The 26,755-nt window shown below is 59.8% G+C and overlaps 1 protein-coding gene across 5 annotated transcripts in view; it reads right to left on the reverse strand.

Moving 5' to 3' along the window:
- MACROD1 (mono-ADP ribosylhydrolase 1) overlaps window positions 1-26,755 on the reverse strand; it is a 169,782-nt gene that overhangs the window by 352 nt on the left and 142,675 nt on the right. For 2 of the 5 annotated variants that reach the window (XM_030811035.1, XM_030811034.1), the window contains exons 4-9: window positions 16,383-16,412; window positions 1,315-1,431; window positions 729-850; window positions 617-647; window positions 422-495; window positions 46-127 (exon numbers count right to left, since the gene is read on the reverse strand). In XM_030811035.1, the coding sequence (XP_030666895.1) occupies window positions 46-127; window positions 422-495; window positions 617-647; window positions 729-850; window positions 1,315-1,431; window positions 16,383-16,412 (456 nt within the window). The remainder of the gene's footprint in view (window positions 1-45; window positions 128-421; window positions 496-616; window positions 648-728; window positions 851-1,314; window positions 1,432-16,382; window positions 16,413-26,755) is intronic. The other 3 variants (XM_030811037.1, XM_030811038.1, XM_030811036.1) reach the window with 2 other exon arrangements.

Below are 26,755 nucleotides of genomic sequence, written 5' to 3' on the forward strand. Positions count from 1 at the left end.
TGGACCGGGGCAGGGGCGGGCCGTGGGGCGGTGCGGGGCACGTACCCACGGGGAAGTAGTGGGGGAGCCGGCTCCGGTAGATGTCCTCGTCCTTCTCGAGGAACACGCAGATGATCAGCCGGTCCACCTGCGCCAGGGGCTGCTCAGCTTGGGCCGGGCCGCCACGCCTGGCCCCAGGATCCTGTGACTGCCTGCCCCGGTGCAGGCTTTCACCTGCCTGGCCCCGCGCCCTTCACGGAGGTTCACGGCTGTGTGCCATCAACCCCATCTCGCCACCGCCAGGCGCCCTTGCGCAGGAGAAGTAGGGAAGGAAGGGGCGGGCCTGGCCCTGCGCTCTGCACCCTGACTCCTTGGGCGATGACGGGGTCTGGTCACTCTGGCCGGGATGCGGGCCCCACCCTCGCCCGGGCCCAGGACTCACCTTGTCCTTGTGCTGCTCCAGCCACTCTCGCAGCGTGGCCAGCACGATCTCGGCCGCCGCCTCACAGGGGTATCCTGAGGCGGGTGGGGCGGGAGTGAGTCCTAGGCTCGGCCCCGCCCACTCCCTCGTCCGCCCTGGCCCCTCCCGGCGTCTGGGTCCACCGCCCACTCCTGGCCCTTGCCCTTCCAGACTCACCAAACACGCCGGTGGAGATGCAGGGGAACGCCTGGGCGGGGAGGGGTGAGAGGGGGTTGGAACATTGTCACTGCGCCCCGCCCCCCGCCCTCCCCCGCGGGCCGTCCCTCACCACCGAGCGGAGCCGGTGCTCCAGCAGCAGGTCCAGACTGCTCAGGTAGCAGCTGCGGAGCTCGGCAGCCTGGCTGGCGCTGGGCTCCCCGTAGGCGATGGGCCCCACTGTGTGGATGACGTCTACGGGGGACGACGGGGTCAGACCGGCGGGGGTCTACAAGGTCCTCAGCTCCCTCGCTTCCCCCTGCCGGCCTGGGCAGAAGGGGGCAGGAAACACCTTTCCCCTCAAGCGCTGAGCCTCCTCCGCGAAGGCCCTCACCCCTGTGGGCCCCCTCGAGCCTGAATCCGCACGCGCACAGCGCCCCGCGCCCCCTCCCCATATCTGTATGGGCCCGGCTGAGACCTGAGGGCGAGTGTGGGCGCGAAGGCGTTGCCCCCCCAGCTGCATCCTCAGCCTCCGCGCACGGTCTCCCCCATCTGCTTCCTGAGGGGTGCGGGGTGGGGGCCGGGTCTTGGCCCTTAAGGTTAAGAAGGGCCCCCTGAGGAGGTCCCCAGCACTCCTGTGGGGGCCTCACCCCTGATGTCCCAGTGACACACGGGCGCCCTGTCTGCGCCCCGCAACTGGGGGCGCGTCGGGGACTCACACTTGGCCGGGAGCCGATAGCCGCCGGTGATCTTGGCCTTGCCAGTCTCACAGCTCTGCAGGGTCCGGCACTCGTCGGTAAGCAGGGGGCCGGCGGCCCGGTGAATGCAGCCGTCCACTGCGGGGAGGGCGGGCGGGACTGAGCCGGCCTGGCAAGGCTGCGGCCCCGGGGTGAGCACCCTCAGTCCCGAGAAGCCCCTCGGCGGTGCGAGGACCCATGCGGCGCCGCGCCCCAACCCCGTGGCCTCCGGCCGCTGCCCCCACCCCCGCCCGGAGTGTTTCACATCTGGGGAAACCGAGGCGCAGAGCGGGACGGCCCTGGGCCTGGCGGGAAGTGGCGCAAGGAGGCCGGCAGGGGGCGCACCCGGCCCACCCTGTCCCTTCCAGGCCGCGCCGCCAGGGCCCAGGCAGGGCGGCTCCGGGAGGCGAGGGCCGCCGGGGCAGGAACCGCCGTCCGAGCCGGGGTGACGGGGAAGCTTCGCCTTCCTCCCCGACGCCCCTCCCTAGCCCTGTCCCGGGCGCGCTGCAGGGCCCGCGACCAGTCGCTGTCTCCGCCCGGGCCTCAGCGTCGGTGCGATCCCAAGGCCCACCTCCCCAGGCGGCGCCCCACCACGGGGCGGCGGCAAACCCTAGGACCCATTTCGCGGATGAGGAAACAGAGGCCACGTTGTTACAGGGTGATCAGATCTGTAGCTGGAGCCTGGGTCTTCCAGCCGCGCGGGGAGGTGAGCCCGACGCCCGGGCCCGGGTCTCCTGGCGCGCAAACCCCTGCTGGTTAATGAACCGCCTCGTTAGCGCATCCGGCTTAATTGCGGCCCCGCCTGGGCTTGTTTATCCGAGGGCGGCTCCAGGGCTCGCGAGCGACCCTGGGGACCTGGGCACAGATAAACAACCGGGGCGCAGCGGGAGGCGTGGAGGAAACGCTCCAGCAGCCCAGCCTCGCCAGGGCACCGTGCAGGAGAGGCGCGGCCTCAGGCAGGCCTGGGTCCAGCCCGGGCTCACCCCTCATAGGCTGTGAGATCCTGCCCCTTCCCCTCTCCGGCGTCCACGGTCTCATCTGGAATACCGGGACAGCGACCCTCCCACAGAGGAAAACGCTGCGTGCTGGCCGGGAGGACACGGCCCATCTTTGGCAGCTCTGATCGCCCACGCCAGGAGCTCCTCAGGCACCAGCTGCCTGGTGCTCACAGGCGGGCATCAAGAGAGGACCATCATTCCCCATTTTACAGATGGACAAGCCAAGGCCCCCTTCTTCATCACCTCAGTCTCGGCACAGTTCCAGGGATGCCAGCTGGCTCACGCCCCTTTCTTTTGCTGTTTTCTCTTGTGCCCTGGGGGCGCAATTAAACCTCATTCTGCAACTTTACTCAGAGCTGGCACTAGGCAATTTCCCAGAGCGTCCCAGGGATGGGAGGGCAGAGAGGTTAGGGGCACCCTGAGAACGGCTCAGGCCTGGATCCTTTCCACCTGCTCCTCTCCTCTGCAGGGAGAAAGGCAGCTGTAGCCCAGGGTGAGGCTGAGATGGAGCAAGAAGGCAGGGCCCAGAGCGGGCGTCCAGGCTGGAGCTCCCAGTGCTGGGAAGTGAGTGTTCCGAATGGGGTGCCGTGGCTGGGCTGTGGAGCTGGGCAGCCTGAGTTCAAATCCTGGCTCTGCCAGCCACAGATGTGTGACTCCTCACATATCATTTAACCTCTCTGGGTCTCAGTTGCTCCATCTGGAAAATGGGATAATAGCACCCACCTCAGAGCTCACTGGGTTGTTGGAAGGATTGAGTTAACTAACTTTGTAATGTGCTTAAGGCAGTACTTGGCAAGAATGGAGGTCATGTGAGTGTATCCTGTTATTAACAACAGTGTGACAGTGTGGGCATGTTCGGGTATGTGTACATCAGTGTGATGGGAGGTGGGTGCACACAGGGTGTTCACAGTGTGTGTGGGTGAGCCCAGGGACCTGTCTGAGCTGGCTCTCCTAGGAGCCTCCCGGGCTCTGCCCTGAAGGCCTCAGCCACCTGGCACCTGGCTGCTTGAAGTCTCTGGGGGCTAACCACCCTGCAGGTGACCTCGGCCAGCTGTGGGGGCTGTGCGGAAGTGGAGCTCAGTGTTTGAGGGATTTAATGTTTCCTGCGGAAGTGGACGGGCCTGCAGCCAGGCCTTTGGGGCTGACCTGGGGGCGCAAGGGAGGTGCAGGGAGCTGGAATCAATGCTGGCAGAGGGCTCAGGCCGGATGCCCCCTCCTCACCCCCAGCAGTTCCAGAACAGGGCCTGGGCCAGGTAATGGCTCTACAGGGGCCCCAGGGAGGGGCTCCCTAAAGCAGAGATGAGGGACAGGTCACTGTCAGCACACTGCTACCCCAACAAGCTAGAGTGCAGCCTGGCCCCTCCTGCCTGCATGTCCCTCCCTGTCCACACACCAGCCTTCTCGCTCTCTCCCCTGTGAGTGCAGAGGGGAACCCTCCCACTCTGCTCTCCTTAGCCATAGGCCCAAAGGACCCTTCCCACACACACTCCCAAAGCCCCCTTAGCTCTGCCCTCCAGGCCCTGTCCTGGCTCTTACCTGGGGCTAAGCTAGGTCCTAGAGACTCAAGCTTCCTGGGGTCCCATTCAGGGGAGATGCCCTTCCTTCCCTCTTCCCTCTTCCCACCCCACCCCACCAGCAGCCCTGGTCCCTGGGGCTACCTGGTGGGAGGTGGGGTATTCCCAGTTCACAGGAGCTGACCAACCCTCAGTCTCCTCTCCAGGGCCCTCAATCACCAAAACAAACCTCCAGGCTCCAGCTCAACCCTCACCCCAAGTCAGCAGAAAACCTGTGGTCACTCCTGGGGAGACAGAGCCCACTTGGGTGGTAGGGCCCCCCTGAGATGTTTCTCCGTCAGGTCAAAGATGAAGCCTTCTTCCACCTGTGGCCAGAAGATGGCCCCTAAGGCCCCTCTGCCTCCTCCCTGCAGCCCCTTCTTCCCTCCTCCCTCCTCTACCGTTAAGCTCCCCCTGATCGGGCTCCTTCACGTCAGCCCTCTGTCTCACTATATCATCCAGGCTGGAGTGCAGTGGCGCAATCTTGGCTCACTGCAACCTCTGCCTCCTGGGTTCAAGTGATTCTTATGCCTCAGCCTCCCGAGTAGCTGGGATTACAGGGGCGCACCACTATGCGCAGCTAATTTTTTGTATTTTTAGTAGAGACGGGGTTTCACCATGTTGCCCAGGCTGGTCTTGAACTCCTGACCTCACGTGATCCACCTGTCTTGGCCTTCCAAAGTGCTGGGATTACAGATGTGAGCCTGTTTTTTTTTGAGGCTCTTGCTATGTTGCCCTGCCTAAGCCTCCTAAGTAGCTGGTATGACTCACCCCCCGTGGCCTTTGTCAGCCTTCTTGTTGGGTAAGCACCTGCATGGTGATTTACAGCCGCTGTCTTATTATTTTTCCTGTTTCTAGAAGAAGAAACTGAGGCACAGAGAGGGAAACTTGCCCACATGGCTGCAACGTTGGGCTCCCAACCTCGGTGGCTCTGCTTCCTCTGGGACCATAAAAGGGCCTCACCTTGAACCACCCTGGCTGACTGGTTCGAATGGCCCCCTGTCCACGCTCTTGGGGAGGCAGTGTCTCCCCACATCAGCACGTCCCCTCCCAGCAGTGGGGCTGCCCTGGTGGCCTCTTGTTGCACAGTGTTCTGAGGCCACTGTCTTTCTGGACGGTTTGGCTGCCCCCAGCGCTGACGGCTCCCTCCATCCAGCAGGCCCTCCCGTCTCCTTCGTGGGCTCTCGTTCCTCAGGCCGCTCCTCAAATGCCACTGGGGCTCTGTCTGCCCTCGCCTGAGCCCGGAGGAACCTCTCTCTGCTTCAAGCCCTGGCCTCTGAGCAGCCCTTGGCCCTCCGCCCCATCTTAGGCATCTCCCGGCTTTGCTGTGGTAAAGCCCTGCCCTCCAGCCTCCGTGGCCAACATTCAGCCCAGCCTCTGTGTGCCTCTCATGGAAGGATGTTGAGGAAGGAAGGAGGGCTGGGCCAAGTGATTGCCCGTGGTCCTGGGCATTCCTGGGGCAGTGGAGGGCACCAGAAGTGGGCAGTCCTCAAAATCAGCAGAGGTGGAAGGCAGGCAGCCTCCAGTGGGGCCATCCGCCAAGGCGCTTAGGATGAGTTGGCCGCTATTTAGGGTGCTGTAATATTCATGAAGGGAAGATTAGATATTTAAATTTATTCAGCAATAAATGCGTCTCAGTGGGGGAGCATTCCTCATGCTAAACAAACAAGCAGGCAGGGGCTAATTAATTATTTACAGGGACATGAGGAGGCCTGTGGCCCGGGGGACCAGGAGGGCAGCTGTGCCCCTGCTGAGGGCAGGGCACCCTAACCTGCAGGTCTGGACCTGCTCCTGGTCTCTCTCTGCTCCCCCATTCCCCTACCATCCCAGGTGCTGATCTGTGGTGTGCCCTCTTTGGGATTTCTTTTCTCAAAATTCCTGGTCATGAGATTGCTGGTGGTTTGGGGCAAGTCACTTAACTTGAGTCTCTGAGCTCTGACCTCAAGAGAGTGCTGGCAGGTGGGAGGGGTGGCTCATGCTTGTAATCTCAGTGCTTTGGGAGGCTGAGGTGGGAGAGTCACTTGAGCTCAGGAGTTTGAGACCAGCCTGGACAACATAGTGAGACCCCATCTCAAATAAAAGAAATAAGAGTGGTGGGGAGCACTGAGATATACTGGGAGGTGTCAAGGGGGATGGGAGACTGAGGGCCAGGGGAGTTAAGCAACTTGTCCAAGGCCCCACAGTAAGAAAAGGAGCAGACACTAAGATCCACATTATTTAGTTAGTTAGTTTTTGAGACAGTTTTTTGCTCATTGCCCAGGCTGGAGTGCACTGGCGTGATCTCAGCTCACTGCAACCTCCGCCTCCTGGGTTCAAGCAATTCTCCTGCCTCAGCCTCCTGAGTAGCTGGGATTACAGGCACGTGCCATGATGCCTGGCTAATTTTTGTATTTTTAGTACAGATGGGGTTTTGCCATGTTGGCCAGGCTGGTCTTGAACTCCTGACCTCGTGATCCGCCCACCTTGGCCTCCCAAAGTGCTGGGATTATAGGCGTGAGCCACCGCTCCCGGCCAAGACCCACATTATTAACCCTCATCTTACAGAAGTAATGATAGGTTCAGAGAGGCAAAGCCACTTTCCCAGAGCCACACAGCAAAGTGTAAGGCCTTGCCTGGGCAGCTCTCGCCCCTGCCCCCCACCTTCCTAGACTCCTGTGGGCCCCAAGAGCACGGAGGTGAGCAGGAAGGGGGGCCTGGGCAAGGTTGTGAGGGTGAATGGGGCCTGGGCTGGCTGGGTCTCCGGCCTGCTGCCCTGTGACTGCAGCGTCTGGCTCTGCCTCTCAGGTGCCGAGTCTCATACCTCTCTGGCTCAACCTCACGCCTCTGAAATGAGCTTTCGGGGGCTGTTTGGGAGGATTCCCTTTTTACAGATGGGAGGCTGAGGCTCAGCCACGGACTTCACAGGCAGGGGATTCCTTTGCCTTGTCATGGTCTTGGGGGCCTTGTACCCCAGGGACTGGCCGAACTGCCAGGGTGGAGATGCCCCTGAGAAGGCAGGCAGGGGGGGCTGGGGACAGAGGGCCTTGGAGGCAGAGGTGTGAGCTGGGGGTTGAGGGAGGGGTGTGTCTCCCCTCCAGCCCAGAAAGGACCAGGGGTCTGGGCTCCAGGGACCACTCCCGCCTGGACGGGCTGGGCACAGCCTGGAGGGCATTGGCAGCCGAACCTCGGTGCAGCCCGTGCTGGTTTCCCTCTCCGGAGGAGGGCTACAGAAATACCAGATGCCAAGGCAGAAAGGGGCCAGGATCCCCAGGGAAATGGGGGAAGCTGAGTCTCTGAGAGGGTACCAACTGCGTCAAGGGCAGACATCTGACCTGCTGCCCCAGGCTTCTAACCCTGCAGAGGGAAGGTTTAGCCACAAAGCCTGGATAAGTGACCTACCCAAGGGTCTTGCGCTCTCTTCTCTCTCAGCCCATTCCTCATGCTCCACCTCTGGCTTCTATTCAACTCCTAGGCCAAGACCTGAGCAATATCCCATTGCCGGAACCATCTTTGCTTCTGCTCACACCCTCCTGGTCGGCCATTCAATCAACAAACTCTAGCCAGCCCCAGCTCTGTGCTAGGCTTGGGCTCAGCCCAGTGGGGTGCAGAGCCCATCCTCACCAGGCCCCACCCTCTCGGTGCCAAGGCGGGTGGGTGCCCCAGGGAGAAGATGGATGGACGACAGTTCTGTGATGTGATCTGAAATTCATTACGGGGTGAGATCAGCTCCTTAAATGGGGATTTGAAAACATTAGGGCTTCATTATGTACACAACAGCAGTGCCTCATTCATCATGCAAAAATCACTCCCGTTATTAAAAATGCCTGTGGCAGCTGCATGCCGGGGCTTGGTGGCATCGTGCCTGCTGGGGGCAGAGCAGGAGCTCCACAGCCCTGCCTGGTCAAAGCTGTGGCCACGGGACAGGGGCCCAAGTCCCAGCACCCCTCTTACACAGGGGCCAGCTGCGGGGTGGGGCGGGAAGTGAGGTTCAGCTCCAGGGACTTAGTGCCTCAGTTTCTTCATCTGCAAAATGGAGATGCTAATGATGCCTCCCATAGGGCTGGGTGAGGGTGTATGAGATTTTGCAGGGAGAGGTTCAAAGGGTGCTGGTGGCCATGTCGTGAATACTGAGAATGCCTGGCTGCCATTGGCACCATCATCATCAACTGGGGTCAGGCAGGGGTGGCAGGAAGGCCTGGGGGCCCTTCCTTGGGGAAGGGCACGTGCCACCTGTCATAAAACCTCCCATGGCTCCCAAGGGTACATGGAATAAAATCCTCAACTCTAACAAAGCTTTCAAGGACTCTCTGGGGCTCCCTGCAGCTTCCCTCTCAGATGAATTCACTACGTCCCGCACCCCTCCTACTGGTTCCAAACTCTGCCGTTCAAAAAATGCGTACCAGGGCTGAGGGGCGGCATGCCGCGTGCCAGCCCTATGCAAGGGCCAGGAGTCCTGTGGCTGCAGTTCTAGGGATGGGACACGCAACTCTAAGTTGTGGGCGTGGTGAAAAAGGAGAAGGGGAAAATGGAGCTGGACCCGAGGGAGAAGGGAGGGGCGGGCGCTGTTCAGAGGATGAGGTGGCCCCTCCGAGGAGGTGGCGTTTGAGCAGAGCCCTGAGTAATGAGAAAGAAGCGGCTTTGGAAGGAGATGGGGAGGAGAGTCCTGGATGAGAGTCTGGGCGGAGAGCTCAGGAAGGGCAGAGCCCTGTGGCGGGAACAGGCCGGCGGATGAGGCTGGGAGGGAGCGCTGCCTCCACAGGACCTCCTGGGAGGTGTGAGGAACGAGCAATTGGGAACTGATTCGAGCACGGTGGGAAGTTTCCAGCAGTGGAGGGATGTGTTCTGGTTCGGCCTCTGGACCCTCTTCTGTTCCCTCTTCCTGGCACGCCCTTCCCTTCTATGCTGAAGCACAGCCCCCACCCCTGCCCTTTGCCAGACAGCCCCACGCCAGAGGGTCCCGGCACGCCCACCCTGCACACACAACACCCACCAGACTGGCACAGGGACAGGTGCGGGGACTGCCGAGCCCTTCGGGCTGCCTGCTGCTTCTGAGCTCAGCCCTGCTGGGGAGGGGAGGGCCGCACACATTCCCGCCTCCAGAGGGCCGAGGCTGGCCACAGGCCACGGAGGTCACGTTTATCTGTTCGCAGAGCAAGGCCACGGCTAATCGGAGCAGCCGGAGCTGAGCCTTTTCCTAGCGGCCGCGGGAAGCAATCACGGATTAGCAGCGGCCGGGCGATGGGAGATAGTGCCAGAGCAGGGCGCGGAGCGCTTTCGAGCCGGGCAGGAGTCGAGTGCTGAATACTTAGAGGCCTGGGCGAATCCTCCCGGGCCTGCGGGTCTACGAACAGAGAACCAGCCAGAGCCAGAGAGGAAGAACGACAGGAGAAGGGAGAGGGAGCCAGAGAGAGGCAAAGCGTGGAGGGAGAAATGGAGAAAACAAGGGAGAGAGGGAGGTGGCAAGAGAAAGACCTGAGGGAGAGAGGCAGGGTTGTCGGGGAGGGCGCTCGGCTGGCCTCCAGGGTCCCAGCATGTGTGTGAGGAGGGACGGGCCCTGGGTGGCGGCTTCTGAGCAGGTGAGGGAGTCTGCGGTGGAGCCTGGGGAGAGGCGCGAGGTCCCACGCACACACAGGCGCCCAGGGTTGGGGTGCGGGTGCGGGACAGGGAGTGTTGTCCACATGGCAGGCCTTCACTAAACACAGCAGTGGACGAGGTGTCCGAGGGGCTGCCCTGACATGGGAAGGCGAAACTAGGCGGGAGGGTTGCGGCAGGAGGGCAGAGGATCGCTCGGGCCCGAGAGCAGCATGTGCAAAGGCCGGGTGCTAGGGGAAGACAGTGAGGGAAGCCCAGCCACCCTAGCTTCTCTTGGGCGGGAAGCAGCTGCTAGGCCCGGGTGTAGGAGACACACACATGGGCTTGCCCTGCCGGCGCAGGGTGCAGAGGTGCACAGGGCCGACGGCATGGGGGCAGGGGCAGCTGCACCCACATAGGCAGGCCCGGCTCCTGCAGTTTGAGTGGGGTCGCTGACCTCAGGAAGGCCCTGGACAGAATGTGGGGAGGGTGGGGATGGGGTTCCATCCTCTCCTGCCCGCCTGCCGGGGACCTGCCTGACTCCCTCCCACCCACCCTCGCACCCCAGGAGCCGACCCTTTGGGGCACTGGCCAGGCCGGAGTAGAGATGGCGGCCACGCAGCCAGAGGAAGGCGGCCCTGAATTAATCTGTCACTAAAGCTTGGCCGTGGCAGGCGCAGTCATGATTTAGATGAATAATTGAAACGCTCCGATACATTTATTATCCCTTTAGTGCAAAAGTGGCAGAGAAAGACGAGGGGTAATTGAAAAAGAGCGCACAAATCTCCCCGAGAAAGCTGGCTCCTTATCACCGAGTAAACATTTCAGTCCTAATAAACAGGAGAGACACGCGTCAGGGCTCTGTCGATTCCCATCCTGATTTAGGACCTGCCTCCCTTCTTACCATACAATAGGGGAGTGTTTTAAAAAATGTTTTTATTGAGCCAGTAAAAGCTTTCCAGGAGGGAGGTGGGAGAGAGGAGGGGGCCTGGCAGACACCAGGCCAAGGGTCTGTCGGGAAGGCTGGTGGCTGCCCCAAGCCCATCAAGCCTTCCTGAAGCAGACACAGGCCCTCTCCCTGGGGGACCCCTCCATCCTGCTCTACCTGCAGAACTCCTATTTAGCCTTTGGGACCCAAGTCAAGTGCTCCCTCTGCTGGGAAGCCTCCTACCAAACTGGGTCTCCCTGAAGGCAGAGCCAAGTCCTGAGTCCCAGCATTTGGCATTTGGCATAGCTCCCTCAACTCAGAGAGAGAGCCCCAGAGAAGAATGGGTAGTAGGGGAGTAGGAGGACTTCCCCGGGACTCACTGCATTGCCAGCACCATCTAGTTCGGCCCCAGGGCCTGGAGGGTGGGGGTCCAGGCCCAGAGTGAGGCAGGCACAGGAGTCCTGTGCCCTCCAGGTTAAGTCCCTTTAGCCCCAGCAGCCCCTGGGGGCTCTCACTGCATTGGGGGTGCCCGGGAGACTCCCTGCTCTGCTCCCCTGAGACTGCAGCCCTCTCCTGCTCTGAATCACCGCACATTTGCTCGGGCCCCAAAGCCCTGCAGGCCAGGCCCAGCCCCATCTTCTGAGCCCCCGTGGCGCCAGCCCCTCCTGGCAGGAACTCCATGCCACCACCCACACCAGAGTGTTGGCCAGGGAGTTGGCCTGGGTTTTGGTTGGTTGTTGCCCGGGGTATTGGTTGGGGTATTGGTTGGGGTGTTGGCTGGGGTGTTGGTTTGGGTGTTGCCCGGGGTGTTGGTTGGTGTGTTGGCTGGAGTGTTGGTTGGCATATTGGTTGGGGTGTTGCCCAGGGTGTTAGCTGGGGTGTTGGTTGGGGTGTTGGCTGGGTGTTGGCTGGGTGTTGGTTGGGGTGTTGGCTGGGTGTTGGCTGGCATGTTGGTTGGGGTGTTCGCTGGCATGTTGGGGTGTTGGCTGGCATGTTGGTTGGGGTGTTGGTTGGAGTGTTGGCTGGTATGTTGTTTGGGGTGTTGGTTGGAGTGTTGGTTGGAGTGTTGGCTGGGGTGTTGACCGGGGTGTTGGCTGGAGTGTTGGTTGGGGTGTTGGTTGGAGTGTTGGCTGGTATGTTGTTTGGGGTGTTGGTTGGAGTGTTGGTTGGAGTGTTGGCTGGGATGTTGGCTGGGGTGTTGACCGGGGTGTTGGCTGGAGTGTTGGTTGGGATGTTGGCTGACATATTGGTTGGGGTGCTGGCTGGTGTGTTGGTTGGAGTGTTGGCTGGGGTGTTGGTTGGAGTGTTGGTTGGGGTGCTGGGGTGTTGGCTGGCACATTGGTTGGGGTGTTGGCTGGCATGTTGGTTGGGGTGTTGGCTGGCGTGTTGGTTGGGGTGTTGGCATGTTGGTTGGGGTGGTGGCTGGCATGTTGGTTGGCATGTGTTGGTTGGGGTGTTGGTTGGGATGTTGGCTGGCATGTTGCTTGAGGTGTTGGCTGGGGTGTTGGTTGGAGTGTTGTTTGGGGTGTTAGTTGGGGTGCTGATTGGTGTGTTGTTTGGGGTGTTGGCCAGGGTGTTGGCTGGCATATTGGTTGGGGTGTTGGCTGGCATGTTGGTTGGTGTGTGTTGGTTGGGGTGTTGGTTGGGATGTTGGTTGGTGTGTTGGTTGGGGTGTTGGTTGGGGTGTTGGTTGGGGTGTTGGTTGGGGTGTTGGCTGGTGTGTTGGCTGGCATGTTGGTTGGGGTGTTGGCTGGCATGTTGGTTGGTGTGTGTTGGTTGGGGTGTTGGCTGGTGTGTTGGCTGGCATGTTGGTTGGGGTGTTGGGGTGTTGGTTTGGGTGTTGGTTGGCATGTTGGTTGGGGTGTTGGCTGGCATATTGGTTGGTGCAAGTTGGTTGGGTTGTTGGTTGGGATGTTGGCTGGCATGTTGGTTGGGGTATTGGTTGGGGTGTTGGCTGGTGTGTTGGCTGGAGTGTTGGGGTGTTGGGGTGTTGGGGTGTTGGTTGGCATGTTGGTTGGGGTGTTTGCTGGTGTGTTGTTTGGGGTGTTGGCTGGAATGTTGGTTGGGGTGTTGGCTGGCTAGGATGCTGATTGGGGTGTTGGCCAGGGTGTTGCCTGCTGCCCCTCTCCACTGAGGGACTGGCAGGCTGGCAGTCCCCAGGGTGAGGGGATGGGATGGGGGTGCCAGACTGAGATCTGTGTCCCCAGCTCCCAGGGCACACAGAGGGTGCCACTCACTGCATCACAGATGTTAATTATTTACTTCAGAGCAGGAAGCTCTTCTAGGGTCTCAGAATCTCTCATAACCCTGCCCTCAGGGAGAGTCCATTCCGGTGGGGAGGCAGGTAATGAAGAACAAACACAAAACACAAGCAGGGAATCAGGGCTGCAGGACGAAGACATGGAGCAGGGGGGTGCATCAGGGTTTTGGGCAGAGTGGCCAGGGCAGGCAGGATGGCCCTTGTGCTTGTTCGAACAACGGGTGGCTGGTCATGGGAGGGGCGTGGGTAGAGGCCTGAACTTCTGTAGGAGGGATGTCTAGGGACCCCATGGGAAGATGGGTGTGTCTGGGCAGAGTCAGATGGGGTCTAACTTGGTCAGGTAGGGGATTAGGACTGGATGAACTCAAAGGATGGTGGGAGGAGCAGGGATATAGGGGAAGGCAGAGCACCTCCGGGGACCAGGCTGGGCTCCATTCCAGCCCCAGTCTCGTCCCTACCACAGCCCCCTCCCCACCACCTCCACTGTGTTCCAATCACATTAGCAGAATGACAGTCCCAACAAGTGCTGGCGGCGGCTCCATAAATCTCAGCCCACGTTAAAAGGTTGGACTCCAGGCCTACTTCCTCCAGGGGCACCCGCCTGGTCCATCTCTGCATCAGTCAGGTTGTGTGAGAGGCCTGTGCCAGCTGCTCCTCACCCCTAAATGCTGGAAGGGGAACCAGAGAGACCTCCACCATACCTGTGAGTGGCCAGGGCAGGGCCCCTCCACTTCCTAGAGTGAGGTCACAGGCCATCTGTGAGCCACTCCTGGATTTGCCAAAACATCTTTGGTTTCCACCTGCTGCCCTTAGGTAAGTCCATTGCTTAATGTGTAGGGTCATCTCCACCTTTACCTGTAGTTCATTCATTCGATAAACTTTTTTTTTTCTTTGAGACAGGGTCTCGCTCTGTCACTCAAGCTGGAGTGCAGTGGTATGATCTTGGCTCACTGCAGCCTCTGCCTATGGGGTTCAAGAAATTCTCCTGCCTCAGCCTCCTGAGTAGCTGGGATTACAGGTGTGTAACACCATGCCCAGCTAATTTTTGTATTTTTAGTAGAGACAGGGCTTCACCATGTTGGCTAGGCTGGTCTTGAACTCCTGACCTCATGATCTGCCCACCTCAGCCTCCCAAAGAATTGGAATTACAGGCATGAGCCACCACTTCTGGCCTTAATGTTTATGTTTTTAGTAGAGACGGGGTTTCACCATGTTGGCCAGGCTGGTCTCAAACTCTTGACCTGAGGTGATCCACCCGCCTTGGCCTCCCAAAGTGCTGGGATTACAGGCATGAGACACCATGCCCGGCCCCTTGTTCCTTGTGTTTTGAGACAGGGTCTAACTCTGTCACCCTGGCTGGAGTGCAGTGGCGCAATCATGGCTCACTGCAGCCTTAACTGCCTGGGCTCAAGTGATCCTCCTCCCTCAGCCTCCCAAGCTATGACTACAGGCACGCATGCTACCATGGTTGGTTTTTTTTTTTTTTTTTTTTTTTTTTTGTAGAGATGGGGTCTTACTATGTTCCCTAGGCTGGTCTCAAATTCCTGGGCTCAAGCAATCCTGCCTCGGCCTCCCAAAGTGCTAGGATTATAGGCTGGGATTACAAACATTTATTGAGCACTTATTTTAAGTGCCAGCCCCAGTTCTGGGTGCAGGAGATACAGTCTTTCATTTTCAGGGGGTAGAAGACAAGGAACACAATATATGAGTAAATTATACAGCATATTAGAAGGAGACAGGTGCTCAGAAAAATTAAAACCAGAGCAGGGTGGGGGCTGGGGGAGTGCCAGCATGGGGCAGGGGAGGCAGCTGCAATTTCAGCTAGGGACCAGGGTGGCCCCCCCAAGAGATGGCATTCAAATCAAGGCTGTTGGAGTGAACGGAGCAGCCGCATGGACAACTGAAGCAAGGGCATTGCAGGCAGAAGGAACTGCCAGGGCAAAGGCCTGGAGTCAGGAGTGGGCGGGGCCTGTCCAGGGAGGCCAGGGTGGCCGGAGCAAAGTGGAGAGGGTGGCAGTGTGGAGGTGACTGTGAGAGGTGGCTGGGGACCTAACGGGCCATGCTAGGAACTTGGCCTAGGCCCTGAGTGAGATGAGAACCCTGGCAGGGTGGTGGGCAGAAGGGACTCAATGAGCTGACGTGGGACTGAAAGGCCCACCCCCTTTGTGATCCTTTATCTTCCTGAACTGAATGGCTAAAGATCTCGCTCCTCACAGGCTCTCTGGGATCCTGGGCTATCTCCCATCTCCCCACCTCTTGGCTGGGGGCCAGCCATTCCTGTCAGAGCCTCCCTCTTCTCCACTTCCAGGCCTTTGCCTGCGCTGTTCCCTCTGCCCGGGACACCCTTCCCAGCACTCCTCACTGGGCTCACGCCTACGCGTCCCTCAGATTGCAGAGGAGGCACCACCTCCTTGTAGAAGCCTTCCTGATGCCCAAGCAGGGACAGGCACTCCTCATCAAGCTCCTACAGTGCCACTCCCACCCCCACGCCCACACCACAGATCACCCTGTGTCTTGGTGGTGCTCTCAACTGCACTGGGAGCTCAGGGGACAGGGACCAGGCCCATCTGTGCCCGGCAGTACCTGTCCTGGCACCCAGCTCAGGGCCCTGCACACAGGGGTGATGAATGAACGGAGGAAGGGCAGGGTGCTGTGGGTGGGACACACAGGTGTCAAGTCTGCAAAGTGTCCTCCAAAAGGACAGGCTTTGGAAGAGGGTCCTAGGTGGCCTGTTTTCAGGACCACAGTCCCTGGCAAAGCCCCTCATTCTGTGAGGCCTCTGGGGAGCTGTGACCTCCATGGGGACAGCTAGAGGAGAATGGGGAGGAGGGAAAACATCTCAGCCACAAACAGACCCCCATTCTGCATCCTGGCTGGTCACCGACAGCTCTTAACGCTGCTCTTATTTATTCCTGACCTTCATGCCCCTTTTATTTTTCCCCCTTTTAAAACCTGGCCTGGGCCCCGCCACCGCTGCCGTAAACACCGACCCCGGGATTTATCCGACGGCGCATTAACCCCTGGCCCCTGGCTCACCAATCATCCTGCTGCCTGTGCAGACAGCGGGCAGCCTGGCCAGCTGGGGGCTGAGGGACGGGGCTGAGGGGCTGGTGTGGTCTGCCCTAGGTGGGCTGGCCATGGAGACAGGTGCTGGGGGTACAGGGACACCCCTGCTTGGTACCTGTGACCTGGCCTGTATCCCTTGCGGCCAGGTCCACCCTGACCTCTAACCTCCTGCCTGCCTGGCCCTGCCAGAACCCCTGCTCCGTGGTGGTCGTTAACAATGGCAAACGCAGACATCGCAGGGCTGAGAGCTGGCAGCTCTCTCCCTGACTTTCCGAGACCTGTCCTGGCTGCAGAGCCCGAGGTCCAAGGGTAGGGCAGAGATGATAATTTTGCCCTCACAGGTAGGGAAACTGAGGCCAAGAGGGACAGAGCTGCCCAAGGTCACAGGGAGATCAAGGTCAGGGCTGGGTTTTTTCCACCACACTTGTGGCCCCTGCCCAGTTACAGAGCAGGAGGCCTGCGTTCAGAGCGGTGGGGAGCTGGCCCAGGTTGCCTGGTGGTGAGGGTGCCAGGCCTGCCATCCAGGTCTCCAGCTCTGGGGAAGGGAGGCGCCCTGTGATGTCAGCGGGGAAGGTGGATGGCAGTGAGCTGGGCGCCGAGGGCGAGGGGCAGGGGAGGAGCAGACCCAGCAGGGGAGATGCCACACCCACCCCCACCCCCACCCCCACCCCCATCAAGACAGAAGTTCCACTCACCGCCACCGCCTCCAAGCAGGGAGCTGTTGGCTGCAAGAGAGAGGGAGACAAAGGCAGATCAGTGGGGAAGGGGCTGTGGCAGGAATATCAGCCTTGAGGGGAGGGTGAGGTCAAGATGGGAGTGAGCTGCCAGCTAGGTTTTCAGACTTGGGCACAGGGTCTTCCCAGCCCTCTGGGGTGGTGGTAGACAATGGTGAAGAGGGAGGAGGTTCTTCATGGGCCTGGGGTTTGTAGGGTGGTAGGGCTGGGGACACAGGAGAGCTATCAGAGCCTGCCTGCTCACCTGGATGCAGACACATGTGGGGGTCCAGAGAGGCAGATGGCTCCCGCCACGGCCCTTTCATTCCTTCACTGTTTCGCCCACAGTATCTCCTGAGGCCGGTCAGCGCCAGGCCTGGTGCAGGGATGTGGGGAGGAAAGGACAGGTCCCCGTCCCCAGGGCTCACAGCTTCCGGCAGGGCACAGCCTTGAAGCCACTAGGAAGCAAACTGCACCTTTGCAACCGGGCTAAGCGCTGCTGCCCAGGGCCAGAGCTGGAGGACTGAGAACACGGAGCAGCGCTGGGGGCTGCAGAAGGAGGCGGGGGCAGGGGCGGGGGCGCCCAACCGTGAGAGGGACAAGGCGAGCCGGATAAGGGGCCTGGAGCACCGCCACTGGAGCCAAGGCCGGATCAACATCGGGGTGACTGGGGCCATGTGGCCTCGTGCCTCATTTTCCCCATGTGGGAGAATAGCCCCACCTCACCAGCTGGTGTGAAGGCCAGTGGAGGGGGGTCCTCAGCTCTGAGCCCCGCTGCAGGAAGACCTGGGTCCCTGTCCCCTCCTTGGGCTAGGGGTAGTGCTGCCAGGCAGAGCTGGACTGATGGACAGCTTTGTGGCTGCCACCTTCCTGCACAGCCCTGTCCATCTCAGTCTGTCCGACCGGCTGCCCCCCGCCACTATGCAGCTGACATGGGGGCAAAGTGAGGCTGGCAGCCCCTCTCTGCTGGAATGCCAGAGCTGTGCATGCCAGCGCTGCCCCCAGCCTGGGCTCCAGCCCCCATCTGCAGCCTGCGTCCGTGGTAACTGCCAGAGCTCATCAGGGAAAGCAGCGGGCGAGGCCAGGCAGGTGCCGCCCAGGCCCAGATGCTGCCCAGGTGGGAGGCCAGCTGCGCCCGCCCCTCTGCCGAGGAGTCCTGGCTCCCAGACAGGGCCTTCAGCTCTGCACACAGCTTTGCTACCCACCCCATCTGCCCAGCCCATTGCAGCCCTTTCTGTAGAAAGGATGGGGGGACACACAGCTGAGCTGGGCCAGCCAGGCTGCAGGCCCAAGATGCCGTGAGGACGGCATGGACGCTGCTAAGTGGTGTCGGGCGGCTCCGAGTGGCTGGTCTCCCAGAGCTGACAGCTCTTCGCTTGGGGAATAATTAATTCCACAGCCCGAAAACCCAGGGCTGCAAGTTGCCACGTTACTTGCGAGATTAATACAAGCAGCTAATTAAGATGGAGAGGCGAGGAGCGGCTGGGCGCTCCCAAAGCAGGGGTGGGGGCCGCGGGAAGTGAGGGGGAGGTGAGCTGAGTGGTGCCAGCGAGGCAGTAGGAGCACAAGCCGGAGCCGGAGCCAGAGCCGGAGGGAGAGCAGGAGCCGGACCACAATGGGGTGCCCAGGCTGGCCCGGGACAGGCTGCAGAAGGGTGGGCCCCTCAATGACTCTGGGTGGGGCCTGCGCCCACAAATGCACATTTCTTTTTTTTTTTTTTTGAGATGGAGTCTGGCCCTGTGGCCCAGGCTGGAGTGCAGTGGCAGCATCTCAGCTCACTGCAACCTCCACCTCCCAGGTTCAAGCGATTCTCCTGCCTCAGCCTCCTGAGTAGCTGGGACTACAGGCATGCGCCACCACACCTGGCTAATTTTTTGTATTTTTGGTAGAGACAGGTTTTCACCATGTTGAACTGGTCTCGAACTCCTGACCTCAAGTCATCCGCCCGCCATGGCCTCCCAAAGTGCTGGGATTACAGGTGTGAGCCACCGCGCCTGGGCACGAATGTACAGTTCTACTGACCAAGACTATTTGCTGGGTGTAGACTGGGTGCTGGGCACAGATGGGCCCATTTATTATCATAACAAAGCCACAAGGGAGGTGTGATGGTTCCCATTTTACAGAGAAGGAGACTGAGGCTTAGGGAGCTTGATTCATGGGGTGGCAGCAGCAGAATTGGAAGAGTCTGTCTGACTCCAAAGCCAAGCCACAAAGCCAGCTGACCCCAGTGACACTGTCTGAGGGTCGGTCAGAGGGACTGCCTTTTCCTGGCCAGGGGTGGGGCCTGCCTTCTCGAAACCAGGCAGAGCACCCTGCAAGCCCCAGATGCAGCCTCCACCCACTCCCCACCCCAGCAGGTCCAGCCGCAGAGGCGAGGGCTGGCGTCTGGGCAGTGCGACCCCAGAGCCAGTGAGGGAGGAGGGGGCATCTCAGGTCTCGGTCCAGCTCCAGGCCCCTCGGCCTGGGCAGTCGTGGCAGCGGTTGGCAGCTGCCCTCCTTGGCCCCTCCCCACCTCCCCCCATCACCTCTCTCTCTTAATTAACACCAGCCACAAATGACCTGGCTCCTGCTCAAAGAGGGCGCCATGCCAAATAGGTTGGCAGCGAGCCTTGAAGGGGTGGTAGGGGAGGGGTGCTGACCTACCGTTCTGCGGGCCCCTGTGGGAAGGTGATGCCATCCCCCTGCCCACCTGGCACCCCCAAACTCCACTGTGTGTGGCCTGCACTGTGCCTGGCAAGGTGAGTGGGGTGAACTGACCTGACGCCAACCGGGCCAGAGCCTAAGGAGGGGGTGAGCTGGGGGCAGAGGGAAGACTTCGCTGGGTGGAGCTGGGGGAGGCCAGGCCAGGAGATGTGATTTGCCACAGGTGGGAGAGAGTGGCTGCGGCCCAGTGCTGGGGGCTCAGACTCAGATGCACAGAGGACCTGGTCCCAGGCCTGAGCCACGCGCAGTAGGTGCCCCGGGAGGCCAGTCTACTGTGCCCCCTTCTCTAGCCCCCTGTGCCTGACGTCCCACGGGTGGGGGCTCTGGGGGGCAGGTGGCCAATCTGATGGCTGGGACCCAGTTCCTCAGCTCCTCTTTTCCCTGGGTCCCCGTTCTGGCCCCTGGGCCTCGACACCCGGCCACATGGTTTCCCCATAAAGCTGCCTCCAAGGCCCGAGAGCTGGGCCAGGCCGTGCAGAGGAATGGCCTGGAGGCTTGCAGAGAAGAGCCTAGGGCGGCTGTGCCAGCCGACGCCAACAGACAGCCTTCCGGGAGTGGCCACCCAGCCCGCCCAGCCCAGGGCAGGGCTTCTCGGGTCTCCCTGCTCCTCAGGCCTCCGTGCACCCCAACATCTTGGCCCGTGGCCGGCCCTTTTCACCTCAGCTAGTCCCTGGCCACCGGCTTGAGCCTCTAAGTCCCCTCTGTACTGCACCACCCCCCTCAGTTTGCTGAGAGGCTCTGGTCCTTATACAACAAGTCATCAACCCAGTTTCCAGAGGAGGAAACTGAGGCTCACAGAGTACCCGGGGAGTGGGGGAGATGCAGCTGGGCCCAGGAGCACTGGTTGTCACAGCTCCTTTTCTTGACCCCCAACATGCCCATCTCAAAGGGCTCTTCTTGCTGAAGGCGTAGTGGCTTCGGGCAGGCGGTGGCCACGTGAGGTGGGGGATGGGCACTGGACTTCGAGTCCAAGCTGGGGCTCATGACCCGGCCCCACCCAAGGGACCCAGACCTGCTCCCAGCAAACAGGGGTCTTTGAACGCCATGCGGGGCTGAGTGGGGGACCCGAGCCTGGCCCTGGGAGCTTGGAGGGGCACAGTTTGCTTTGGCTCTGGGTGTGGGTGGGGCCTCCCGGCAGCAAGCACACCCTGGAGGCTGTGGGGCGCCCTAGTCTGTGGTCTGCTCTTGGAGTCGCCTGTCGGCCCCCACTGCAGGCTGAGGCAGCCTGGCCCCATCGGGATCCCCCCGCCCAAGGACGTGCCTGCGCCATGCTCCCTGGGACTTGATTAACTGGCTCTGAGCCCGGTGCTGCGCCTGTGACCTTGGGGTGGCACCCCTCAATGCCAATCACTGCCAAGTCCTCTGTCCCCTGCTGGTGGTCCCTGGGGACTGGGGGCCTGGAAGCCTCAGTCTCCGTCTCCCACACACCCCTCCTCCTGGCCCTCCTCTGCCCCAGCACTTGCTGTCCCTGAGGGCAGGTGCAGTAGCTCCCCAGTTTGTGCCCCTGCTCCCAGCCTAGTTAGAGGCTGGCAGGTGTCCACTGTCCAGCGAAAAGGAGAGGGCCAGACCTGAGTACTTGGAAACGACAGGTCACAGGAGGCCCGAGGCACAGGTGGCACCCGGCCCCTCCTCCATGCTCCACACAAAACATTTGAATTCAGTGCTAATTGGGTGACAGGGTTGTGCTGGGCAGCAGGCACAGAGAAAAGAACAGTATGTAGTCCCTGGGCCTTGGAAGCTTCCAGTCCTGACCAGAGGGGTAGCTGGCAGCAGGCTTGAGAGCTGCCCTGGGCATGCTAAATGCCGTGGCAAGGGGAATGGGGGTGTGTGGGATCTACTGAAGTCTGCAGACTGGGAAGGCTTCTCGGAGGAGGTGGCATTTGAGCTGAGGCTTGAGGGATAAGAAGGAAAGGCATGGAGGGAGGGGCACCGGGACGTGCATGAGGAGGGCACCCTACCAGCCAACACCTCACTGAGAGGGCAGCGCCAGCCTCCTAGGGCCCAGGCAGGGCCAGCCTCCCTGCTGGGCACAGTACGCACGTGCTTAGGGCCCATGACACTTTTAGGGGCCCACAAAGATGTTGCAGTTCTTTTAAAATCAGAAGAAAACAGTGAACTTTTAGGTCAAAAAACAATGTTATCAGATACAATATTAATACATTTGTCTTGATGCTAACCAAGTCATAAAATATAATTTAAGATATTTTTTATGGAGGAAAGGGACCAACAGGGTGGAATGCCTGGGCCCAGGCTGGGTAAGCTTGGTGCTTGCACAGCTTGTTTAATCCTTTCCCTGTTTGGAAGATGTGATTACAAACCCGTTTTACAGATGAGGACGCTGAGCCATGGAAAGTGATCCTCTCACAATGTACATTCGGAAAGGAGGTAAACTCTCCTATTTTGCCCCAGCTGCCCTATGAAAACCCTCCCAGTGGGGAGCCCTGGGGGCCTTGGGAGCCTTAGTGAGAAATGAGAAATCCCTTTGCTCTTAGGATAAAGACTGGCTCCTTGTAGACCCCCAGGCCCCATCGACCATCTCCTCCCCTCCTCCTCTCCCTCTGCCATACATATGGTCCTCAAACTTGCCCCATACTCTCCAGCCCCAGGCCCTTTGCATAGACTCTGCCATGGCACCTCTGCCTGGAGGAGACCCTCATCATCTCCCACCTCCTCAGGTCTCCTGGCCCCCGGTGATGCTCTCCATGGGGGCCATGAATCGCTATCACTGCCTCCAGAATCCCCTCCCAGGTGCCTATCTTTTTTTTTGGAAATGAAGTCTCACTGTCGTTCAGGCTGGAGTGCTGTGGTTTGATCTCGGTTCACTGCAACCTCTGCCTCCAGGGTTCAAGTGATTCTCCCACTTCAGCCTCCCGAGTAGCTGAAAGTCTAGGTGCAAGCCACCATGCCTGGCTAATTTTTTTTATTTTTAGAGATGGGGTTTCACCATGTTGGCCAGGCTGGTCTTGAACTCCTGAGCTCAGGTGATCCACCCACCTCGGTCTCCCAAAGCGCTAGGATTACAGGCATGAGTCACGGCGCCTGGCCCCCAGGTGCTTATCTTGACACCCCCACTCCTGCCCTCAGGTGTCTCCCCCATGGTTCTTCCTCGGCTCTCAGCACAGCCCCTGGCTCACAGCAGGTGCCCACTAATGAGTTCCTGAAGGATCCCATGGACATTACAGATGGTGCCCAGAGTCACTCAGCTGGATTTGAGCTGGGTTTGCCTGCCTGACTCCCAAGCTTCAGCTCTCTACCATGGGCCATGCAGGGGAGCCCACCCTGGGGCCCTCCGGAGGCAGGACCTGGGCCGGGAGCTGTGTAGGCGACAGCAGCTGCTCCAAGGGCAGTGGCAGGAGGACCGAGCCACGAAGGTGCTCAGGTGCAGGAGCTGCCTCTGCTGTTCCCTGACAGGGACGAAATCCTCCAGCCCAGGGAGGGGGGCTGCCGAGGGCGGTGAGGGGCGCTGTGTGGGGGCCAGGACATCAGAGGAGATGCAGTGACCCGAGGAAAGCGCTGAGCAGGTTCCTGGGCCAGGGAGAGGCCGGGTGAGCAGGCACAGCGGTGACTTTGAGGCGGGCACGGCTCACCTGCATGTCCCTGGAGGCTGCCTCCACTCCCCCTGCTTGCTGCTCTGCGCCTCACCCTGGCCTCAGCTGCCTGGAGGGGCCCCAGCCAGGAGTGGGGGGCTGGGGGCTGCTCCCCTAAGTCACCCAGCGTCGTGGCCTGGCCTTCATTCTCCCCTCCCCCTTGTGAGCCGGATCTCAGCCTTCTGTCCTCTGACAAGTGTGCAGCCAGCCCCACCGTGTGCCGGGTGCTGGGACACGGATGGGCACAGCCCTGCTGGCACGTGCATCATCTGGCCGGGAGACCATCAGGAAAGACAGCATGAGAATCAACTTGCACAAGAATCCCTGTGAGTGCCAGAGGCTGCTCAGGAAATGCAAGGGAGTGTGGGGGGGTGGGGGATGTGGTGGTGGCGGGCAGTGGATCTGGAGGGGTGGTGGGCGGGGCCTGCTGAACCCTGGAGCTGGTGTGAGCAGTACAGCCAGGCAGGGGTGGGGGATGAGGAGCAAAGGCCTTGAAGCCTGGGGGCTGAGTGAGGAGCAGGGAAGGAGGACAGAAGTGAGGGGGGTCAGGCAGCAGCAGCCCCTGGGGGGCCTTGAAAGCCTTAGTGAGAAATGGGAGCTGCTGGGGGGTTTAGACAGAGGAGGGATGAACTTCACAGGGAAGGGACTGGGGGCACAGGTGGTAGCAGGAGGGGCCTCCTGGCTACTGCAGTGTCCGGGTGACCCCTGCCTTTGGGATGCCTCTCAGACTTCCCCTGGGGATAGCAAGCCTCCTGGGTGCTCCCGCAAAGTGCGTCCCCAGCATCCTCCTCACCCTCCCCGAGCCCAGATCCTGCCCATCAGCACAGAGCCTGGCACCTCCAAGGGGCTCCGTGACTGCCAACTGTCCCATCATCTGACCAGCTGGCAGGCCTGGCCCCACAGGGGGCTTAGGGGAGCGGGATTTGTTCTTGGAAACCGATGCCCCACTTCCTGCAGGCCAGCGGTGGGTATCCGTGTGACCTGAGGGCGAGTCGTTTAAAACATGTTTTATATTAGAAACACCCCGCAGATGGAATAAAATGTGAAATGTGCTGGATTTTGAAGATAAAATAAGAGACTTCAAAGGCATTTCAAGCTGTGAGAGCAGTTGCTTGTTTGACAAGCTCTGTCCCCCCAGGCCAAGGTCACTGTCCTCCGTGGTGGGGCGGCCCAGGTGGAAGGTGGGAGACTTCCTGGACATTTTCCAGACTGGGGATCCAGGGGAGCAGGGGCCTCACTGGAGGGTGAGGGCTCCCATTTATGGGCACCAAGTGCATCCCCAGCAAGCTTCCACATGGATTTTTTTTTTTTTTTTTTTTTGGGATGGAGTCTTGCTCTGTTGCCCAGGCTGGAGCACAGTAGTGCGATCTCAGCTCACTGCAACCTCTGCCTCCTGGTTTCAAGAGATTCTCCTGCCTCAGCCTCCCGAGTAGCTGGGACTACAGGCATGTGCCACCACGCCGGGATAATTTTTCTATTTTTAGTACAAACGGGGTTTCACTATGTTGGCCAGGCTGGTCTCAAATTCCTGATTTCAAGTGATCCATCTGCCTTAGCCTCCCAAAGTGCTGGGATTACAGCTGAGCCACCACACCTGGCCTCCACATGGATCTTTGACCATCATCTTTGCACGTGCTCACACACCCTCCTGCCCCACTTACAGATGGGGAAACTGAGGCCCAGAGAAGCGAAATGACTTGCCCAAGGCCACAGACTTCAGTGGGAGGAGCCAGCATCCTTATGCCTTGCCAGCCCTGGTCCTGAAACCCCCAGCTGTGATCTCGGGTCAGACCCCACCTCCTGGGGCCTCAGTTTCCTCATCTGTAGGGGGGGTGATCATTTAACTGAGGCCCTTGTGAGGCATAGATGATAAAGTTAAAAATGCCCGTAAAACCTACAGCCTCATAGGGCTTCACTGTGGCAGTGGGCCCCGAAGCAGGGGGAGCGGTTCCTGGGAGCAGAAGGTCCCAGCACCCCTGGTAAGTCAGGGAGAAGGATTTGAACCCCGCTGGTCCAGGGCTAAGCCCCTCACCACGTCTTCTCTGACAGGAGCCTGGGAGCTGCTCAAAGCTGCTGGGGGTGGTACCCAGCTGGGCATCCCCACTAGATTCCCCTCAGTCTCCTCCTTCCCCCTGGGCCCATTCCAGGCCCTCCTTCCCCTGACTCCCCTGTACCTCAGAGCAGCCTCCTTCACTCCCACACACCTCCAGGTGCTCCCTGCCCGTTCGCCCACATCCACTCCATTCTATAGCCCCTCTTCCTGGTCCAATCGAGGCATCCCACCCCCACGCCTCTCCCCATAAAAGCCTCACAGTTCACTGTTTAAAATGACGTGGCTGCAGTTCCAGCTGGCCTCGGCCTCTCTTGTCTGCTTCCTGCCTGGGTTTCTTGGGTTCTGTCTGCCTGGCTGCCTAGGCCCCTGGAGACCCAATCTCCTGGCCAGTCCCACCCCAAGCTGGCCCCTAAACCCCTGGCAACATTGGAGGTCCTCAACACCCCCTCTCCAAGTCCTGACCCCAAGCACCTTCCACGTATTGGTATTTTGCTAAGTAAGAAATTCATGTTCATTCCACCGAATGGAATACCATGAGCATGCAACACAAACACAAGAGAAACGAAGTCAGCTGCTCGCTCTTGGCGCAGACTCGGCTCGCCCCATTCCCATGGCCCCGAAGGACCTTCCAGACTTTAAAACGAAACAAAAAATAGCTGATGACACATTTATCAAGCAAGTTCTCCGTGCTATGCATTGGGCCAAGTATTTCCAGTGGCTTCTTTCATTTTGCCCTCCCCACAAGAGCCCATTGAGGGGGTCCTATGATTTTTCCCACTTTACAGATGAGAAAATAGAGGTTCGCAGAGGCTGAGTGACTTGCCCAAGTTCATGCAGCTGGGGAGTGGGGAGCTGGGTCTGAATTGGGCTGTCTGACTTCCACGGGAGGACTGAGCTGCTGCCTGGGCCTCCCCTCTCCCAGGCACCATGGGGCAGGCACTCAGCATCCCACATTAGCATAACCATAAGCATCCCTAAAACTCAATTACCAGGAGATGGCTTGGGCCCCAGCCAGCCGGGCAGTCTCCATCCTTGCAAGAATGAGGGGCTGGTGATCCAGGGAGCCTTGGCGGGTGGGAGGGTGGAGAGCGTCAGAGAAGATAAGGGAGGAGTTGGGGGGCCTTAGGACGGCCATGGACCCCTCAGTGTGTGGGTCTTGAAGGCAGCCTTGACCCCTAGGAAAGGTCAAGGCGCAGCCCTAGCTGGGCAGGCCCGACTGCTCCGTAGGAAGGGTCACAGGTTCCTCTGCACCCAGCTTGCTGGGTGACCCCAGAAAGCCCCTTGCCTCTCTGTGATTCAGCTTTCTTCTAAAAGGAGAAAACCAGAAGCTATTTTATTGTTCTTTAATTTTTTAATTTTTTTTGAGACAGAGTCTCACTCTGTCACCCAGGCTGGAGTGCAGTGGCACTATCTGGGCTCACTGCAACCTCCGCCTCTCAGGTTCAAGAGATTCTGCCAGGCCTCAGCCTCCTGAGTTGCTGGGACTACAGGCACACGATACCACACCCATCTGATTTTTGTATTTTTAGTAGAGATGGGGTTTCACTATGTTGGCCAGGCTAGTCTTGAACTCCTAACCTCAAGTCAAAGTACTCAGATTACAGGTGGGAGCCACCACACCCAGCCGGAGCTATTTTAGTAGAAAACAAAGCAGGAGTTTGCAAGAGGAAAGAGTGAGCACCAGCTCTGAACAGCCAGGCCAGCCTGGGCTCCCCTTGACTCCCCGATCCCCATCCCAGGAGGCCTGGCTGCTGTGGTCTCCTACCTAGGCGGCTCCTCAGCTGCCCCTCACCCCTCCATGCCTTCCTCTCCCAGCAACTGGTGAGCCTTTTCCACGCATTTCCCACATGCATGAAATCAACCCTACAAAACAGCAGAAGCCCCTTCCCTGCAGAGGTATCCACTATTCTGGATTTGGCATGTATTTTTTTAGAGTTTTACTATGCGTGCCCCTCAACAAGGTAAGACAGGTTCTGTGTCTTTGAGTTTTGTATAAACAAGAGCTCCCGGTT

The sequence above is a fragment of the Nomascus leucogenys genome, chromosome 4 (genome assembly GCF_006542625.1).
Source record: "Nomascus leucogenys isolate Asia chromosome 4, Asia_NLE_v1, whole genome shotgun sequence".
NCBI lineage: Eukaryota > Metazoa > Chordata > Mammalia > Primates > Hylobatidae > Nomascus > Nomascus leucogenys.